Source organism: Pecten maximus, chromosome 10 (assembly GCF_902652985.1).
Source record: "Pecten maximus chromosome 10, xPecMax1.1, whole genome shotgun sequence".
Taxonomy (NCBI): Eukaryota; Metazoa; Mollusca; class Bivalvia; order Pectinida; family Pectinidae; genus Pecten; species Pecten maximus.
Window position 1 is genome coordinate 38,716,031 of NC_047024.1, and position 20,708 is coordinate 38,736,738.

Here is a 20,708-nt window from a genome sequence, read left to right on the forward strand (position 1 = left end):
TGCCAATGTCAGCGACGACTGGGCTTGTGTCTATGATGACCGGCCTTATGCGAACAAGGACTAGTCTCATGCCAGTGACAACCAGCCTCAGTTATGATCAGCCTGTAAAAGCCTGACGACCAGCTACAATATTTATCACTTACTTTTTTTCTTCTGATATCTTGCGTCTTTGTGCATTAAAAGATAAACAAAATCTTACAGATTTTACGTTGAGCAAAATATTGTATTCAGAGTGTGGCAACTCATTATTTAGAGATTCATCCCGTATAAAAAAAGCCATAAAAATAGCTACAACATGAACAGTGACAGTCACAATTAGTTGTTCAGACTGAAGTCAGGATTTTTTGAGACAACAGGACACTAGAATGTTTGACTCAAGTTAGTATTACTGCACATACACAGTATATGGTTTTTTTACTAATTCTACCTTTTAAATAATTTCACTGCATTTCAAAATTATTCTGAGGCAATTAATATGTTATAAATTCATGCTTTGTTGTATTAACTTGCAGAAAATAAATGACAAAATTATATCAATATCATTTTAACTTTTAATTCACAAAATCATATTACAAATGTGTATAAATCACGATATAAAATTTACATCAACAATACATGTAGTTTAATTTTTCATCTGTTTTAATCTATACAAGTTAATATTGATCATCATTGTGTGAGTTTGACTACTGTCCTAGTGTTAAATATCTATTCACCGGTTGATTTTGTACTTGTTATATAAGCTACAATTTCTTTAAACTTCTTGAATGTATGTAACCCTGGTAAATACCAAGCCGCAATATACGGCTCGGCAAGTGAGATCTTCTCTTTAGCTCAATCGGTTAAGCATATAAAGACTAGTAAGCCAGAGGTTCTCGGTTCAATCCCTAGCAGAGGCAGTGATTTAAATTTAATTAATCATGTGCTCTATTACATGTATTAACCTCAACACCTTTTGCATTGAGTTCAGTCTGTGGCTTTTCCACACTTTTTGCCTTTTATTCTGACCATTTCCATGTATATGCTGTCAGTGTATAATGACAGACAATTAGAATGACGTTTTGTTTTGTATTTTTTAATGTCACATCAACAGTTATGGTCATGGTAAAACTGTGTCCTACTACATACAACAATGCACATGTATCTAAATATGATAGTATGGAAGCACTCTGTATATTTAATAGAAAAGTGTAAATATTGACGCATTGCAAAACAAATATCAAATTTAGCAAAATCATTTCGCAATTCGCAAAATTATTGATATATTTTTACCCCAAAAATCATTCTTTATGAAAAATGAGGAGAAAATACATCTTAAAAAGCAAATTTGGTCAGCAATAAAGATTTTATATGATTTCTCCAAACCTATAGTCTTTAACCTAAAACAACAGTCCAGGTTTGGTTAGAATAACATTGATACTTTAAACAGAATGAGCTAAAACATAAGTCCAGATTCCCAGTATCCCTAGTTAACAGAGTCGCGTTACAAATTCTGGATGAAATTCCATATAAGAAGGTGTGCTGAGATGTCTACTTTGTGATCTAAGTACAGAGTATATATGTTTAATTAAAGCTGAATTCATGCTTTATGATTAAAGTTTAATTGGTTTATTTTGGTTAACATCCTATTAACAGCCAAGGTCATTTAAGGACGTGCCAGGTTTTGGAGGTGGAGGAAAGCCTGAGTACCTGTAGAAAAACCACCAGCCTATGGTCAGTACCAGGCAACTGCCCCATGTGGGTTTCGAACTCACAACCGTGAGGTGGAGGCCTATAGGGCTCGTGATAAAGTGTTTTGGACACCTTAACCACTCGGTCCCTTATGATCAAAGTATCTTAATGCAAAACTTCAAAGTGAAATATTGACAACAACCATGTCAACACCAGAAAGGTAACACCATAGTCTTGCTTTGGTGACTTTTGTCTCAGGTGAGACAAAACACTGTACATGTACATCTTTTATGAACATTTACATAAACTGTGGACGCAAAGATCACAATCCAGTTATCAATAGGTGTAACAAAAGTTAAACATCTACTACTAACACCGGGTCTTCCTCATTACTGTAGGAGAGTTGTTACAATGATAAATAGATTTTAATCAACAGTAAGTATTCAGAAAATGCCTTTTTGATTGGATGAATAGATTTAGTAAATACCTCATATTTGCAAAATAAGTATAGATCTATGTGTTGCACGTTCAATTCATTTCTACAAATCATAAACCTTAACATTTTTCATTGTTAGAAAGTTAGATTGGATTTCATACTATGATATGAAAAACTATCCACACAATATTAACTTGCAGCACATGTAATATCAGACTCCTTTTTTTTATTATATTTTCACAGTTTTTACTTCCTAAAAATTACCAATAAATAAACAGATTCCTAAGGATCTACAATCATCAAAGAGAATCTGGGATGTGTTTTCCGAACTCCCAGAGACATTTTGCGACATGGTCCGGAAGATTCTGAGTGATCTGTGGGTCTGTAGATACTTTGTCCTTATCTACGTCTTCCTGACTCATGACACCAGACAAGACCAGCAGGGAGTGGAGTCCACAGTTCTTAGCCAAAGCTATATCAGTGTTACACCTGTGTGTAAAAACAGCAACAAATCAGAAACTACTGTCAAAACATCAGATATGATGTTAGAATTTGGAAATTTCTAAACAATATGAAATGTAACATTAGTGATTTGTGTCAAAAGAGAAAGTTTTGAACTATTTCCTTTTAACCCAAGCAAACATATTTTGTAATGTAATTAAGTCAATTAAAACTCTTGAGATTTTTAGACATAATTGAAGACACTTGATATATACAATAATGTACATGTACACATACAAATTCGAATGTTTAAATGCTCTCTTTACATTTTTGTAAAATGACCTTTTATTTCACACTGTAAGTGTGACTGGTAAATAAGATAAATATGAAATCTGACAAACTTGTATAAGTACCTGTCTCCCACCATCAAGGTTCTGCTGGGGTCAAGACCATGGGCCTCTTTCAGGACATTGAATATAGTGGGGTTTGGCTTGCCTATAACAATGGGTTCTCGACGGGCAGGTACTTTTACTGCTGCTACAATGCTTCCAGTACCTTGAAAACAAGACAATATTATATCTGAAAATATATATCGCCGACCAGACTACAATGACCGATAACAGATTGCTGTATACTTTTTAAACATTACCAAAAGTAACAAACTATTACCACCCTCTAAAAGTTAGAGTTTTTCTCTGTATTTTTTAAGATATAAATTGAATAAATAGTTAATTGTATCCTGAAGACAGACACTGCCTCTATCTTTGTTCTGTAAGTTATCTTTTTTGGACAATGTTAATAGTTTTTCCATTTGTTTGTGTACATACACCTATTACCATAGGTGCAATCTATGCATTTTGTGTGACGAGTAGTGAATATGCTGTTGGCTATGTCGCATCTTTAAATCACTAGGCCTAATGTACTTGCATTGTTAAATATCTGGAAAGTGTATACATGTAGTTGTTAAAGACTTGATTTTCAACATCTTGTGGTCATACATGCAGCAGTCTGACTGGAAAAGTTATTTATGCCAAGTACAGAAGTTCTGAGGTACAGGATCTAAAGATCATCCAGATTTATGTTTCAATTAACTTCAATCAACATTCCTTGGGTACTTAAATTAAAAAAAAAAAATCAAAAAAAAAAAGAGTCCTATTTTATCTTGTAATTCAACCACTCTAACATAAACTGTGCCACTTTGTGCCACCCTATACCACACAATATAACAATAATGCCACCCTGCTCGAATCTCTACACCATAAAGAGCCACAGATTCTTACCTAGTCATCAATAAACAACCTTACTAATACTGTAGACAACTTCTCACCTGGGATGGTGACATTACTCCTGAGGGGAAGGTGAGAATCCTCGTTTGTTGCTAGGAACAGCGATCGTTCTTTCCTGGCATATGATGCTCCCTTCACCATCTTGTTTAGGCTGAGGTCAGGGTCAAAGCCAACCAATACACAATTTACCTGGAATAAAGACCAACAAAACCACTTTTGATTTTAATATATAAGCTGTTATGATGTAGTAAAATGTCCTTTTGTTTAGATAAATGATATGTCCTAAAAGTAATAAAAAAAATATTTTGATCTATGTGATGTCCTATACCAATTGGAAAAACATACTGCAGGGCGAAACAATTACTAAACACACATTCCATGGTAAAATGGGATCCATTATTATTGATTTAAGTGAATACAAATATTGAAATGCAAGATTGTTTGTTTAAAATAGAAAATTTGAAAGCAATACAGAAAACGGTGAGCAGGAAATCAACTTTCTATCAAAAGTATAAAAGCTCCCAAACCTAGTTTCAAACAAGGAGATTTGTTCAAAAATGTAGGAATTAAATTAAATCTAAGTCTAAAAATCAAATACTCAAAAACAGCAATAACTTTTGTAAAAAGAGTAGAAGCATAAATTTCATTTATATAATGGCAGTTTTATATCATAACTTGGAATTTTAGTGGAAATTCAGTTTCAGCAATGATTATTATTTGAATTAGAAATACAAACCTCTGGATCAAGTTCTGTACTTGCAAAGTCTGTTAGTAAGGACTTGTTTCCTACAACATCTGGCTAAATCAAAACAAACAGATATTGGTTACTTTTAATTTTATACAACAATATTTACAAACATTTTATACATGTAAGTGAAATGTACTATAAATATAGAGCAAATAAATATACAGTTAATATACTTTGTACAGCAAACAGATGTACAGTAAATACTTAGCAAACTCCTCCAGTAACCTACACACTAATACATTCCCTCCTGTAACCAACACACTAATACACTCCCTCCTGTAACCTACATACTAATACACTCCCTCCTGTAACCAACACACTAATACACTCCCTCCTGTAACCTACACACTAATACACTCCCTCCTGTAACCAACACACTAATACACTCCCTCCTGTAACCTACACATTAATACACTCCCTCCTGTAATCTACACACTAATACACTCCCTCCTGTAACCTACACACTAATACACTCCCTCCTGTAACCTACACACTATAATACACTCCCTCCTGTAACTTTCACATTAATACACTCCCTCCTGTAATCTACACACTAATACACTCCCTCCTGTAACCAACACACTAATACACTCCCTCCTGTAACCTACACACTAATACACTCCCTCCTGTAACCTACACACTCCCTCCTGTAACCTACACACTAATACACTCCCTCCTGTAACCAACACACTAATACACTCCCTCCTGTAACCTACACACTAATACACTCCCTCCTGTAACCTACACACTAATACACTCCCTCCTGTAACCTACACACTAATACACTCCCTCCTGTTACCTACACACTAATACACTCCCTCCTGTAACCTACACACTAATACACTCCCTCCTGTAACCTACACACTAATACACTCCCTCCTGTAACCTACACACTAATACACTCCCTCCTGTAACCTACACACTAATACACTCCCTCCTGTAACCTACACACTAATACACTCCCTCCTGTAACCTACACACTAATACACTCCCTCCTGTAACCTACAACTAATACACTCCCTCCTGTAACCTACACACTAATACACTCCCTCCTGTAACCTACACACTAATACACTCCCTCCTGTAACCTACACACTAATACACTCCCTCCTGTAACCCTACACACTAATACACTCCCTCCTGTAACCTACACACTAATACACTCCCTCCTGTAACCTACACACTAATACACTCCCTCCTGTAACCTACACACTAATACACTCCCTCCTGTAACCCAAACACTAATACACTCCCTCCTGTAACCTACACACTAATACACTCCCTCCTGTAACCTAAACACTAATACACTCCCTCCTGTAACCTACACACTAATACACTCCCTCCTGTAACCAACACACTAATACACTCCCTCCTGTAACCCAAACACTAATACACTCCCTCCTGTAACCCACACACTAATACACTCCCTCCTGTAACCTACACACTAATATACTCCCTCCTGTAACCTACACACTAATATACTCCCTCCTGTAACCTACACACTAATATACTCCCTCCTGTAACCTACTCACTAATACACTCCCTCTTGTTACCTACACACTAATACACTCCCTCTTGTTACCTACACACTAATACACTCCCTCCTGTAACCTACACACTAATACACTCCCTCCTGTAACCAACACACTAATACACTCCCTCCTGTAACCTACACACTAATACACTCCCTCCTGTAACCTACACACTAATACACTCCCTCTTGTTACCTACACACTAATACACTCACTCCTGTAACCTAAACACTAATACACTCCCTCCTGTAACCAACACACTAATACACTCCCTCCTGTAACCTACACACTAATATACTCCCTCCTGTAACTTACACACTAATACACTCCCTCCTGTAACCTACACACTTATACACTCCCTCTTGTTACCTACACACTAATACACTCCCTCTTGTTACCTACACACTAATACACTCCCTCCTGTAACCTACACACTAATACACTCCCTCCTGTAACCTACACACTAATATACTCCCTCCTGTAACCTACTCACTAATACACTCCCTGCTGTAACCTACACACTAATACACTCCCTCTTGTTACCTACACACTAATACACTCCCTCCTGTAACCTACACACTAATACACTCCCTCCTGTAACCAACACACTAATACACTCCCTCCTGTAACCTACACACTAATATACTCCCTCCTGTAACCTACACACTAATACACTCCCTCCTGTAACCTACACATCAATAAACATCTTACAAACTTATAAACACTAATTCCTTTAAACAACAGCATATTACACTCCCTCCTGTATCCTTTTGACTAATACACCACATCCTGTAACCTACACCTTAAAATACTGTATTTTCTGTAACCCATACTAACTTAACGAAATATATCTTACTGTAATAATAACAAAGTGAGTAAAGCTATACTTTCATACATTTAGTCCCTTGTCCACTTATAGCTGTAACCATGATAGTCAGTCGATAATCATTACTCACTCCAATGCCTGTGTGGTTGATACCAAACTCGTCCAGTTCTTCCCCCATGGCCTTGTTACCAACCACATACACCTTACCCTGGTGTTTCCTGTTGTGAAGGTACAGGGCTGCAGCATACGCTGTACACAGCACTTCATCCTGCCAAGCATATTGTCAAAACTGCAATATTTGATACATTGATGTTCATGATTTTACTTCTTACACAACAGTTATACATGACATTGGTGACATTTACATGTATTAAAAATAACAAGACAAACACTCAGACCTGGGTGTTTTGGGAAAATCAAACTGACCGAATTGGGACAGTAAATAATGCAACAAAATTTACATGCTTATAATTGTTTTACATTCTGTTTGAGAGGTATGCTTATCATTTTTATAATACAGTGTAAATATAGCTTTATTACGTGAATTGAGTTTTTTATGAAATAAGAAATTTACTCACCTGGTTCAGTAATACAGTGAAACCTGTCTATAACGACCACTTAACAGATACACCAAAAATGGTCTTTAAAGACAGTTCAAGCATTTCACAGTTGTTATAGACAGATTGTCGTTATATACAAGTGGTCAATAGAGCAGGTTTTACTGTATTGCAGTGCACAAAATATGAAAATTCAGAGCTGAGCAGTTTGCCCTGTTTTGGCATGTACTTGCCTCTGTAACTGGAAAGCCCAACAGTTTTTCACATTTTTCCATATATCTTTTTCTGGTATTAGTGCTGTTGTTGGTAATATAGTACACTTTTTTACCCTGAAAACAACATAAATAATTTTTAATTCTGAATTAAAAATAAAACCTTTTATCAGCTCTTGTACAATGTCTATAGAGTTCTATTTCTATAGCTATCAGGGTAGTTTGAATTGTAAAAAAATAAACAAAGATGGTTTTAGACTCTCCTAGTGACAGTGACTAAACTCATAATGTATACATGTACAACATACTACTGTATTTAATATTTATCCTCAAATAAATCCCCTAGCTCCCCTAGTGTACATTTAGTTCAGAATAAAAGTTTAGCTTATTTGTAAAACAGCTTTAGCTTACTTGTTTCATTTCATTTAGCTTACTAGTTTGAATTTGATGATTTTGCAAATGCAAAAATGAAGAAGGGAGTTTTCATTCAATTTTGATCATTAGTGCAGGGCAGGGGCTTATTTGTGTATGAATATATATATATAAAAAGTTGTCTTCCTTCATCATTTGTGTTGCTAAGTTATATATCTATTTATTAGCACAATGTATCATATACACTATGTGTTGGTGATCCGAAGATATAGATTTGAATTTCCTGTCGTAGTTGTACCGAGAGAAATATATATTATATACGTATATGTACAATTTGTATCCATGTATGTAAATACATTGCGATCCAGGTATTCATATCATCTTATAGACGACTTCCACAATGATCATGTCAGGGTATCGGGCCAACCATCACTGCGCCATTGAAACGTTCTTTTTAAAGAACGCCGATGTGGCACAGCGGTATAAGCTGCGGGTATTTCTGGCTAGGCGATTGGGTGCTGTAGATCGTGAGTTCGAGGCCTGGTCAGGGCATGAGTCAAAAAGTTGTCTTCCTTCGTCATTTGTGTTGCTGAATAAGTTGTATATATATATATATATTTCTCTCGGTACAACTACGACGACGAGATTCATGTATGGATCATATCAAAACCTTAGTCCATAATCACATTCTTACCAGTTTCTTTAGACGTTTTAATGTTTCAGGACTGCCTTCAATAGCTGTCAGTCCATCCCATAGAACACCTGAAAAATATATATAGTAGTGATTACCAGGTATATTTATTACTTACAATCACTACGGCAAGTACACTTTAAGCTGTTTTTGCACAACCCAACCTTAAATCACCATACCCCTAATGTAGTATTAAACCCCGTTCACGAACATATCATCCATATCCACAAAAAACGGTTAAACAATGTCTCATCACGAGTACCATTGAATTACAATTTATGTAGGAGTTATCTCCCATTACATACCCGCAGTTCGGGAGGAGGGGTGCACGTGACCAGAGACATATATATTTATGTCTCTGACGTGACAGGCACTCAGGTTTTAGTTTGAAAGATATAAAGATGCAAAAAAATATTATCAATTTCCGAGGCCTGGCCTTTACGATTACCAATGCATTTTACTTAAGTATATAAAAAAAAAAGGGCTGTGGGCGAATCCCGGATCTTGCAATATAGTTATATAACCATTGTTTGGTTTGGTGAATTCATATGTACACCGGTTCTGCTCTATAATCGAAATCAAATATATCCTTCAGTTTAAAACTAGGTGCCCTACCGTCACAATCGAAGACAAAATTGTCAACATCATCGAGGATCTGTCTTGCAGACAGCTCCGTGATGGGGTGGCATGCCATGTTTGATCGAGAGCTCGAAAAGGGGAGACTACTCGATATGAACAAGCGTTTGCTCTGCTGAAGTAAGACTTTTGTTGACTTTGAAATAACTCCCATAGGCAATATGCGCTCCTTTACTGTTGACACAGTAGGCTAATCAGACAGCATGAAAACTGAAGACATGAAAAAGTAACATTCTGAATCGAAACCGCAGCTGCGTACTTTTCTACCGGAAATGGTTTTAGAAAATGAAAGTGGAAGTAGAAAATGTACAAAGATGGATCCAATCGGGAACCGATTGAGATGGGTCTTGCTTATTCATGGCTAAATGGAAATTGTGAACTGTGCATTTAATCATTTATGTATGATATAAAATATCAACTCAGTATTTTGTTATTTTAATTTCAATTCAACTCAACTTCATCAGCACTTTTGTAAACACAGATGTAATTTGATGGCTAAACATGAACAAAACTGAACAAACTGGATGGAGGCCTGTTTTTCCTCGGCTCTATTGACTGTTTAATAAATAAATACGTCTGAAGTATGATCTTCGCATCTGACGATGATATCATATTTGTAAAATTTGTAGAATCACTTAGGGATGGGTTAAAGATATCCGCTAATTGGAGATAGAGCTTAGATCTAACGGATTGGATAGTCGGACAATCAAGTGAATTACAGCTTGTACACGGACTTTGCATTCTTGGAATGTTTTTAATCTACTATAATCTAAAGTTAACCAAAAGTCTTCTAAGATTAAAATCTAAAATCCGTTAGAATAAGGTATGGTTCTTTTCTGTAGTCCTTTGAATAGGTTTGTATGAAATTGGTTTAATATTCTCATTTAGAGAATTTAGTTTGTCGGCAAGTAAATGTTTATGTTGAGTCATGACTTTGTCATTTATATTTCTTTTGATCCCATTACAATAAGGAGTAGAGAACATATATCATTCTAAATCCTGCCCTTTACAAATGTATACCATTAATTGTTATACATATCATTATTTAAAGCATGCGTCTCTACAACAAGAGATTTTAACTTGTATTATCATTTGTAGTTCTCAGTAGGTAATTGCAGACATGACTTACATGTATTATATACATAAATGTAAGTAACTATGGATTGGGAGTTGAGTTAGTTCTCTATGGGATGCAAAGTTACATATGTAACTGCCCATCTGCTGATACCTAAAGTGTCTTTACAAAACTTAATGTTCAAAGGGAATAAACGATTGACTATTATCGTTATTTATATCATTAATCTAAAGTTGTCCAATGTAAGTTCTGCCGATGGCCAGTTATCTAGATATCGTGTGGCGTTCGCTCGTCCCTCGTAAAATGTTCCTTCCAAAAGAAATTCTTCTCAATGACCAATAGGTAATAAGGTCATGATTATTGGTCCTGTAGTATGCTGAGATGAAGCCTGGATACCAAATTTGTTTTGCTTAAGTTACTATCAGGGTCAGCTTCAACTATTAATTGATGGATAACAAAATTCCAGAGTTACGATATAAGACATGTAACAAAAAAAAGGTATATATTTGAGTTCATAAGCATGAATTAAATCATCAATGAAATCCTTGATGAAACAGGCCTATTGGGTCTCTTGTTTTATACAATGTGCGTGTAGACACCCAGTGTTTCGAACAGTTTTACGGTCCTACCAATCCCTGCAAGTAGGAAATCGAGACTATAGGCCATACTTCTTTCATACATTTTCTATGAGGCGTGTTTCCACTAGCAGATTCTATCATGTCTGCCAACTACCTCAATTATCAACAAAAGGTTTGTCAGAGATATCAGTCTGTTAGACTGTCCACAATCTGATCAAGGTTTAAAATAATAATTGCTGGACAAATGTCAGCTGAAAAGCTTAATAACATGCCTGATTTCTCCGGTTACTTGATTACGGATGATTTATATTTTCCGTGAGACTAAATACGATTAAAACTATGACGGTTACATTTGATTTGTGTTAATTTTGGCAATGAGATACCAAGCTTTCATTGTCAAATCCAACACTGACGGTTTTTATTTTGTACGAACAAATTAATGAATATGGCAAAAAGTGGTTCCTATTTTTAGAGTTCCTTTCAATGGAACTAAGATACCGTTTGCTCTGTCAAGGTACTGTCGCTTCAGTATGCATTTGTACATTTTCTTATATCACACATTTAACACAAAGGCTCACGGGATAATGACCATTGTACGGACGAGGATGACCATTATACAGACGAGGATGACCATCATGCGGACGAGGATGACCATTATACGGACGAGGATGACCATTATACGGACGAGGATGACCATTATACGGACGATGATGATCATTGTATGGACGAGAATGACCATTGCACCGACGGGGATGACCATTGTACGGACGGAGATGATCATTGGACGGACGAGGATGACCATTGTTCCGACGAGGACGACCATTGTACAGACGAGGATGACCAATATACGAACGAAGATGACCAATGTACATACGAGAATGACCATTGAACGGACCAAAATCGCCATTTTACGGACGAAGATGACCATCGTACGGACGAGGATGACCATCGTACGGACGAGGATGACCATTGTTCCGACGAGGATGACCATTGTATCGACGAGGATGACCATTGTACTAACGAGGATGATCATTGTACCGACGAGGATGACCATTGCACGGACGAGGATGGCCATTGTTCCGACGAGGTTGATTATTGTACGAACGAGGATGACCATTGCACGGACGAGGATGACCATTGTAAGGACAATGATGACCATCGTACGGACGAGGTTGATTATTGTACGAACGAGGATGACCATTGCACGGACGAGGATGACCGTTGTAAGGACGAGGATGACCATTGTACGGACGAGGTTGACTGTGGTTTTGGTAATAGATTTTAATGATTGATCATGGCATTAACTTGAAGAGGGAAGGAACATGTTGTACAATTTACAAGAAACTGTTACGTCGCATATATATATATCATAAGGCGTTTGATTTTCCTTAACAATACGCATAAGCTATATTTTGAATTATTATACCCTCCTTATTTTACACAACATGTATAAGTAGACAATATAGAAATGATATTTGAACCACATCCTCCAAAAATGCTATTAATCAGGTTAAAAGCCAACAGTGCTATTGATCCGGAATGAGCACGTTCATATTTTCGCGTTTTGTAAACATTTTCGAGACCAAAACGAAGCAGACAGTCTGTTTACTAAAATTATTCAAGTGAATGCTACAGGAAAATTTCGGGAAAAAGCCTTCATCTACAAGTTTCGATAATCTGGAAATGCTGGAAAGGATTTTTTTCTGAAAAAAACCCAGTACTACCACACTTCAAGTAATAAAAATGGCAGTTAGCATGCTGAAAGGCGATCTTCGGGGAAATCATTAGGAACAGTGGAAGAACATTGAATGATTTAAATGCTGGTATAATAAAACAGTTATTGCTTGTATTTCTAGAAAAAGCATTTTTATTGTCCCCATTGACATAAACTATTTGGACAATGAAAGTCCTCGCCTCGGGAAATAGTTCATGTCTCGGGGGACAATGAAAGTGCTATTTCCCTCACACCCATACAATAACTGTATACTATTGCACGGCTAAAATGACCATTGCACGGTCACGTGCGAACTATTGAACACCTGTGACGTTTCGGAATTCGGTCAAGTGAGAACTATTGAACACCTGTGACGTTTCGGAATGAAGTCCTGCCCTTTCAAGCGTCTAAGTCACTCAGATGTTAACACTGCCACAGCCCCACTCGATTTGCACTCTTCTCCTTCTAGAATATATCTTCCAGTCACTCGATTTGTAGCTCTTCTGCTTCTGGAAGATCTTCTACCTCTTCCGTCTCGAAGCTTGACGATTTATCTTCCAAGATGGCGGTGATCATGTTTTAAGTGTGCGAGTGATGAGTTTCACTAGAGAAGGATTTATGACACATACATGCACGTGTTTGTGTCATAGTGTTTGAGAAAACTTAAAAACTTGTTTATTTTGGGTTATATTCTCTAAGTTTACTCGATTTACATATAACGGAATGCGATCTTCTTAGAAAACTTCTCTTCTGAGAAGAGTGCAAATCGAGTGGTGCTCAGGCAACAGTCGTGACGACTTCTAGGCCTACAGGAAAGTAGATATTTCAGTGATTTTAAGTGTTTAGTGATTATCTAATAAAACAAGTATATCATGAGTGTCTGTAAAATAGTCAAGAATATTTCATCTTCCGTACTGGTAATCGACCTATACTTTATTGCACATCGGCCGATTACCAGTACTGTACCTCATATCAAATATTCTGGAGTATTGCACATACACCCACAATATATTTGTATAATATCTAAAAAAAAATAAAAGCTCGATGGTTTAGCTCTTTCGTCGGATATCGGCATCACGTCCGTCAATGCCCCGTACGTCCGTCAGTTGCCCCACATCCATCATTGGCCCCACGTCAGTCAGTTGCCCCCATGTCCGTCAGTGGCCCCCACGTCCGTCAATGACCCCACGTCCCTCAGTGCCCTGTCAGTGGCCCCCACGTCCGTCAATGACCCCACGTCCCTCAGTGGCCCCCACGTCCGTCAATGACCCCACGTCCATCATTGGCCCCAACGTCCGTCAGTGGCCCACACGTCCGTCAATGACCCCACGTCCCTCAGTGCCCTGTCAGTAGCCCACACGTCCGTCAATGACCCCACGTCCCTCAGTGCCCTGTTAGTGGCCCCCACGTCCGTCAGTGACCCCACGTCCCTCAGTGCTCTGTCAGTGGCCCCCACGTCCGTCAGTGACCCCACGTCCCTCAGTGCCCTGTCAGTGGCCCCCACATCCATCATTGGCCCCACGTCCGTCAATGACCCCACGTCCCTCAGTGCCCCCCACGTCCGTCATTGGCCCCACGTCTGTCAATGGCCCAATTACCGCCCTTAAAAACTTCAAAAGACGTAAACAACATAACAGAGAGAGTGATATGTTAACTTTGTCCATTGAGACATGTATGATCAATCTACAACAATAAAACCGTACAGGGATGGGCCAGAAGACATAAATAGACCTGTCCAGTTCGACAAACTGACAAGTTTCATAATCGTGATTCTAAAAACAGGCTTGGCATTGATGTAATAAACATACTTAATTAACACGTTGCCAGTAAAGTAAGAGTTTATAGAACGAGAACACTAGATTTTTATACTGTAAGAAATGCTGCGACCAACGCAATCAAATCAAAATTAGACTTGTGATTTCCGCTTCTCTACGATATACTGTGTAGAGGAGCGGATATTAAAAGTCTAATTAGATTGCGACCAGCGCTGTGTTAAGAGAGTGTGCTATACGCGATGGCTTTACGGTAGATTTATAAACAAAAACTGGACTTCGTTTAAAGTATCAAAACCTAATTCACACTTTTTGTACCGTTACTGTGTCAATCTTCCACATATATAAAGAGTGTCCTCACCGACAAAAAAAGGAAGAACAACTTTGACCTTAAAACTTTGATTAAAGAGAGGTCGAGGGGTTAACATAGACATACCCCGATCCCCTCATCAGAATAGTAGCCTGCGATCACCTGTCATTTGACAAGCCGTCATCTGTCATTTGACAAGCGGTCATCTGTCATTTGACAAGCCGTCATCTGTCATTTGACAAGCGGTCATCTGTCATTTGACAAGCGGTCATCTGTCATTGGACAAGCGGTCATCTGTCATTTGACAAGCGGTCATCTGTCATTTGACAAGCCGTCATCTGTCATTTGACAAGCGGTCACCTGTCATTTGACAAGCGGCCACCTGTCATTTGACAAGCGGTCACCTGTCATTTGACAAGCGGTCATCTGTCATTTGACAAGCCGTCGTCTGTCATTTGACAAGCGGTCATCTGTCATTTGACAAGTGGTCATCTGTCATTTGACAAGTGGTCATCTGTCATTTGACAAGCGATCACCTGTCATTTGACAAGCGGTCATCTGTCATTTGACAAGCGGTCACCTGTCATTTGACAAGCGGTCATCTGTCATTTGACAAGCGGTCACCTGTCATTTGACAAGCGGTCACCTGTCATTTGACAAATACTCGTGTGTTTCACCTTGCAGATGACCACCAGACTATAATTATGTATAAATCTTGTCCCGGGCTCATGAGGTATCTTGTACAGGGGATTTCTTATTTGAAAGTGGTCAAATGAGGATAGCTAACTTTGTTTAGAGATCACTAAAATCAAATCAAGCGTATACCTTTATGTTACCATTATATGGTGTATAGATTTATCTATTAAGGTGTTCGCGAGATATATGTATCTTGAACACAAGTTTTTATTTTGTACAGAACAAATATTTTACAGTGATGTTTATTTTTTTGTGGTTTTATATTTCATACATTATACCAGTATTCATCATATTGTTTTATAAAGGATTATTTTTCATTTTCATTAATTTTGAGAAACTTTTTTCTAACCAATGTATTAAAGCATTCGATCACATTCTATAACGAATTAAACGATTAATCTTATGTTTTTAATTGATATATAATTTCACTTCGAATTAATCATAGGAAATTATTTGCTTTCTGCAGTTCCATGTACATTTTTACGGGTACTTTTTATCTTATGAAAATGTATTGAAATCAGAGGAAAATTTTCTAAAATTGAACTATTGAAATAATGCATGTTTTTCTTTAAATTGTTTCAACTTCAATGGAACCAAGGAAAGCGGAGAAAACTTAAGTAAGTAAGATGAGGAAATAATATATGATTTAACGAGAAAAAGTCTGTCTGTCTGTCTATCTGTGTCTGTCTGTCGTACCGTGTGAGACGGGACGGTTAATCACGGAGTTATCATTAATATTTATCACATGAACAACACAATTTATTGAAAACATGTATGAATGAAGTACCACATCATTGTGGAGTTGTCCCCCTAACAAATTTACGGCCGCGCAATTGCCACTGTGTGGCGCCACCGTTCAGTTGCATAATAAACATATTTTCGTGAGAAAACAGCTACATTTATGTATTTATCAGTTGAAATATTCACTTAGTACAATTTTATGAAGATTTATGAAGAAAACTCTATAGAGGGCGGCATTGTTAATCATGGAGCAATGTTAAGTTTTCAACAAAAAGAGACAGGGGCTCACAGTCACGTTTAGGGCCTTATACATTGTGTCAAGGGACGATTGATTTGTAAATTTCGTGTGATTTTCATTTTGATTATGACATGTTTGTTGTTCAATCTCATTTCAATCTTACCAATAAACCATTTCCCACGCCAAATACAAAAAAAGCATTGAAAAAAAGCAAGGGAAGGTTCTTATATGTCTGAACAATGGTCGTGGGTAAGTTACATGCATATTGAAATGAAAAGAATTTTTACTAATTTGATTTTAAAAACACCAATAATCAAATTTATGAATAATCAAATCAATCAAGTAGCTGTCGTAATTAGCATATTTATGTACACGACATGCGCAGAACTTCAAATGTTGCGTTGTGAATTTTGCAAGAGGCCTTCCTTTAGGAACGTCTATCGGTCCGGCTATTTATGTTGTTTATTCACAGAAACCTAAAAGTGAACAAAACTATATGACAGCACCAACAATGTTATGTATAGTAGACTCGCTGCCATCTGGCAGTTATCAACATAACGAACCTGGTAATGGAAGAGTAATGTGGTCATTACAAAGCAGACATGGGCATCCCAATACAGATATAAAACACTTCTCGGTTATAAACAATAGTATGATTTTTATTTCCACAGAATTCTATACACAATGAAAAACCATATTTGATGTTAGTATTGATGGATTAAGTTCTGAATTTGAAATGTATTTCTACGTCTGAAGGAGGCTACAGTAAGTTGTGTGTACCGATCAGCCCTACTGTCCCGATAGTCAATGCTGTAATATTGCGTACTAGCCAATAACATATAACTGGTAGTCTCACAAATACATTTCATCTCCCTCGTCCCTTTACTTAAGAGAAGTGGGTTTCAAATTGAACAGAAATTGGTTCGACGTATTAGCATAAGAATTATTCTAAACAATATAAACGAAACCTTTTACCCTGATATATTTCTGGAACATTCACTAAAATAGAAATGATTTGAAAGAACAAAATTTATTCTAGAAATACATGTACATTTAGTATTTTTCCAATTAAGGTTAACAACTTTTCATCTTCAAAAGTCATAGACGATTTCCTGATTTCGATTTGAAGCCAATGGTTTGATTAACAAGTGCAAATGAGTTTTATGTTTAAACAGTAACAACTTCTGCAGTAATTGTCAAAAGTAATAATAAATATGTGGCTAGTATACAATCATCCAAAAGTAGCATGGTGAATGTGAGCATTAGAATCTTTATAAAAATAGTTATTACATTATAAACATTTTGAACTTGATGTTAGACTTTTATAGACGAAACGACACCGAACTATGGATACATCAATGACAATCAAAGTTCCTATGAACAGTGGTTAAACAATGAAAATACCGTTTGTTAGCTCCATATTAACACTCCTGTAGGTACCGAGACGTTTGGGTCTAACTGATTTTTATTCATCGCAGTTGGACGTTCGTAAAATAGCCATGGCACTCAAGGAACGGATGCCTTTGAAGAGAACACAACACATAAACAAGAGGTCCAAAGGCCTTAGCGATCATCCGTCTCTAGATTCACTTGTAATATATTGCACTATGCATATTCAGTAGCAAATACAGTGATACTGTTGGGCGTTGCTGCCATGGTGGCATTCTTGGACTTCAGATCGACTCGAAAAATAAGAACACTTAGTCAGGACTATCTTAGGATCCTGTAAGGTAAACTAGAAATGAATCCCACGGGTGGAACTCGAGTAGAAGTTTGAAATATGTGTCGTTCAGGAAAAACATGATTTCGCTATCATGTTGCAAAATAGCCACCGTGGCTGCCATGTAAAAGTTTTTACGAGGCCAAAAAATAACAGCACTTTGTTGGCTCCCCTTCCTTTACATTCCTACTAATTGCCAGGGCTATATGGCACCATTGGAACTTGAGAAGAAGTTTGAAATGTGAAAAGTTTACGCACGACGACGGACGAAAACCAGGGATAGGAAATTCAGAAAAGATAAAGATCTACGAATGGAGAGTATATGAACCCATATAGTGCCGTAGGGCCGATTTGGGCCGATCTTATTACTTCCAGAGTGCGGTAGGGCCAATATGGGCCGATGTCCTTAATTCCGGAGTGCCGTAAGGCCGATTTGGACAAATCTTCTGGCTTCTAGAGCGCCATAGGTCCGATTTGGGCCGATCTTCTGACATCCAGAGTAATAAAGTGAAAATATAAGATAATTATATGAAATATGTTTTAAAGATATTACGCCTGATACCATTTTCCAACTTTGATTTTTTCACTTATAGTCGACTCAATTGTTTTCCGAGGTTGAGAGTTCTGTGAATTTCCCCCTTATTTTCAAAGGACCGGTACATTGTTGAATGACAGAAATATGTCGTGATAGGTATACTTCCGGATCAGGTCCTCTGCTTTTTGCACAGGTATGCTATGTGTGCCCTTGTTATCAATTTACTGGGTTAAAAGCTGCGATGACGTCAGTATGTGGGAAACACATGAATTGACGTGGAAAGTCGTAGATCGGCCCGGATCGTCACTGTGACAACCAACCTAAAAAACCCTGTGGCAATCTAAAAGCCACGTGACTGATGTACAAGGCACTAAAATACTACCTCGCATACAACGGAAACACTGCTCAAACAATGCATAAAATTACACCTATTGTGTAGAAATATATCTGATTAACAACCACGAATGCAAAACTAGAAATTATCATGGACAATTTGACGGGCTTTTCACACCTTTGACAATCTTAAGGCAGAAATGACGTTTATGACCTTGGTTATTGAGAAGATGATGTTTTAAGGTTTTGACCTAATTGAACCCTTTGGCCTTGAATGTGGGTCAACGTCGTTCTTTTAAACAAATTTTGTAGCCATTCATCCAACATGCTACAGACCAGATATCAAGTCTATGTGCCTGTTAGTTATTGAGGAGTCATTTAAAGATTTCAACCTATGTGACCCCTGTGACCTTGTATGTAGGTTAAGATCATTCATTTGAACAAACTTTGCAGCCATTCAACCAAGCTTTCTATAGGCCCACTATCTCGTCCCTTCGTCTTTTCGTTATTGAGAAAAAAATTTTTTAAAGATATTAGCCTAATTGGCCCCTGTGACCTTGAATGAAGGTCAAGGTCATTCATTTGAACAAACTTGGTAGCCCTTTAGCAAGCATGCTATAGGCCTAATATAAAGTCCTTGGGAATCTTGTTTAAGAAATGATTGCGCAATCATGGAAATTTTAAAAATGGCTTACTACCTGAACCGGAAGTGCCAAAGGCATCAAAATCATCGGAATGACGTATTGCATCCATATTTTGAAACAAAATTTCAAAAATAAAAAATAAAAAAGTTGAAAATTTGTTGACCTTTGACCCCACAGCGAACTTTTTTGCTTGACCGTAAAAACATTAATATACTTTAGAGTTATGGCCATATTAAACTTTTAAGCTATCAAAGAAAATAACAAAACTTGGTCAGGACCATCTCTTAGTCATTTTATAAAAGGTTGATCTTAATCCCTCAGGTGAAACTTGAGAAGAAGTTTAAAAATGTGAATAGTCGGCATACCTACAAGATCGAAGGAAATATTCAAAATGGCGTTACGCGTTAACGGCAAATATTATCCAAAAACCAAAGGCATCAAAATCAATGGAATGCATTACTGCACCGATCTCTGGAAGACTTTGTCAAACATGTTGAAAAATAAGGATTTTCTAAAAATAGACAAACTTTGACCCTAAGGCATATTTTGTATTATCATGGCTGGAAAAAAATAGCATCAAATAAACCCAGTAAATAGAACGGTTTTCGAGTTATGGACATTTTAATCTTTTAAGGCATGACGTTATGACGGTCATATTAAACTTTGATTACTTTAAAATGTTACAGAATCATCTTCAGTCCTTGACAACAACATACTTGAGTCTGTTAGCCCATTCTTGACCAATCAAAAGATTTAGACGCCACAAAAAGCGACAGAAAAATAATAAGAAACATAACAAAGACAATAGCCCTAATTAATGATAATGATCACCTGTTAGACCGAATGACATTTTAAAATATCTAGTTATAGAGGCGGAACTCCGTAGACTATTCTTCGGGTTCTAATAAATTTTTTATCCACTTTAAATTTAAAAGATCAAAATTAGA

The 20,708-nt window shown here is 37.1% G+C and overlaps 2 protein-coding genes across 2 annotated transcripts; one reads left to right on the forward strand and one right to left on the reverse strand.

Annotated features, from left to right (window-relative positions):
• Window positions 1-537: 537 nt before the first annotated feature.
• LOC117335923 (glycerol-3-phosphate phosphatase-like) lies at window positions 538-9,638 on the reverse strand. The gene is made up of 8 exons (XM_033896207.1): window positions 9,385-9,638; window positions 8,773-8,840; window positions 7,728-7,823; window positions 7,068-7,205; window positions 4,568-4,630; window positions 3,873-4,020; window positions 2,959-3,100; window positions 538-2,593 (listed from the first exon to the last, which is right to left on the reverse strand). The coding sequence occupies exons 1-8, from the start codon at window positions 9,557-9,559 to the stop codon at window positions 2,404-2,406; spliced, it is 1,020 nt and encodes a 339-aa protein (XP_033752098.1). The 5' UTR covers window positions 9,560-9,638; the 3' UTR covers window positions 538-2,403.
• Window positions 9,639-10,563: 925 nt separating this feature from the next.
• Window positions 10,564-12,343, forward strand: LOC117336690 (prostatic spermine-binding protein-like). Its single transcript, XM_033897300.1, has 3 exons — window positions 10,564-10,579; window positions 11,631-11,924; window positions 11,979-12,343. The coding sequence occupies exons 1-3, from the start codon at window positions 10,564-10,566 to the stop codon at window positions 12,341-12,343; spliced, it is 675 nt and encodes a 224-aa protein (XP_033753191.1).
• Window positions 12,344-20,708: the final 8,365 nt, after the last annotated feature.

Excerpts from the sequence above, each read along its gene's own strand:
- LOC117336690 (XM_033897300.1), top strand. Across the intron at positions 11,925-11,978 it reads TACGAACGAAGATGACCAAT|ATGACCATCGTACGGACGAG; the intron begins GTACATACGAGA and ends TTACGGACGAAG.
- LOC117335923 (XM_033896207.1), bottom strand. The coding sequence starts at position 9,559 with ATGGGAGTTATTTCAAAGTCAACAAAAGTCTTACTTCAGCAGAGCAAA. Across the intron at positions 8,841-9,384 it reads TTTTGTCTTCGATTGTGACG|GTGTTCTATGGGATGGACTG; the intron begins GTAGGGCACCTA and ends TATATTTTTCAG. Across the intron at positions 4,631-7,067 it reads TCAACCACACAGGCATTGGA|CCAGATGTTGTAGGAAACAA; the intron begins GTGAGTAATGAT and ends GTTTTGATTTAG.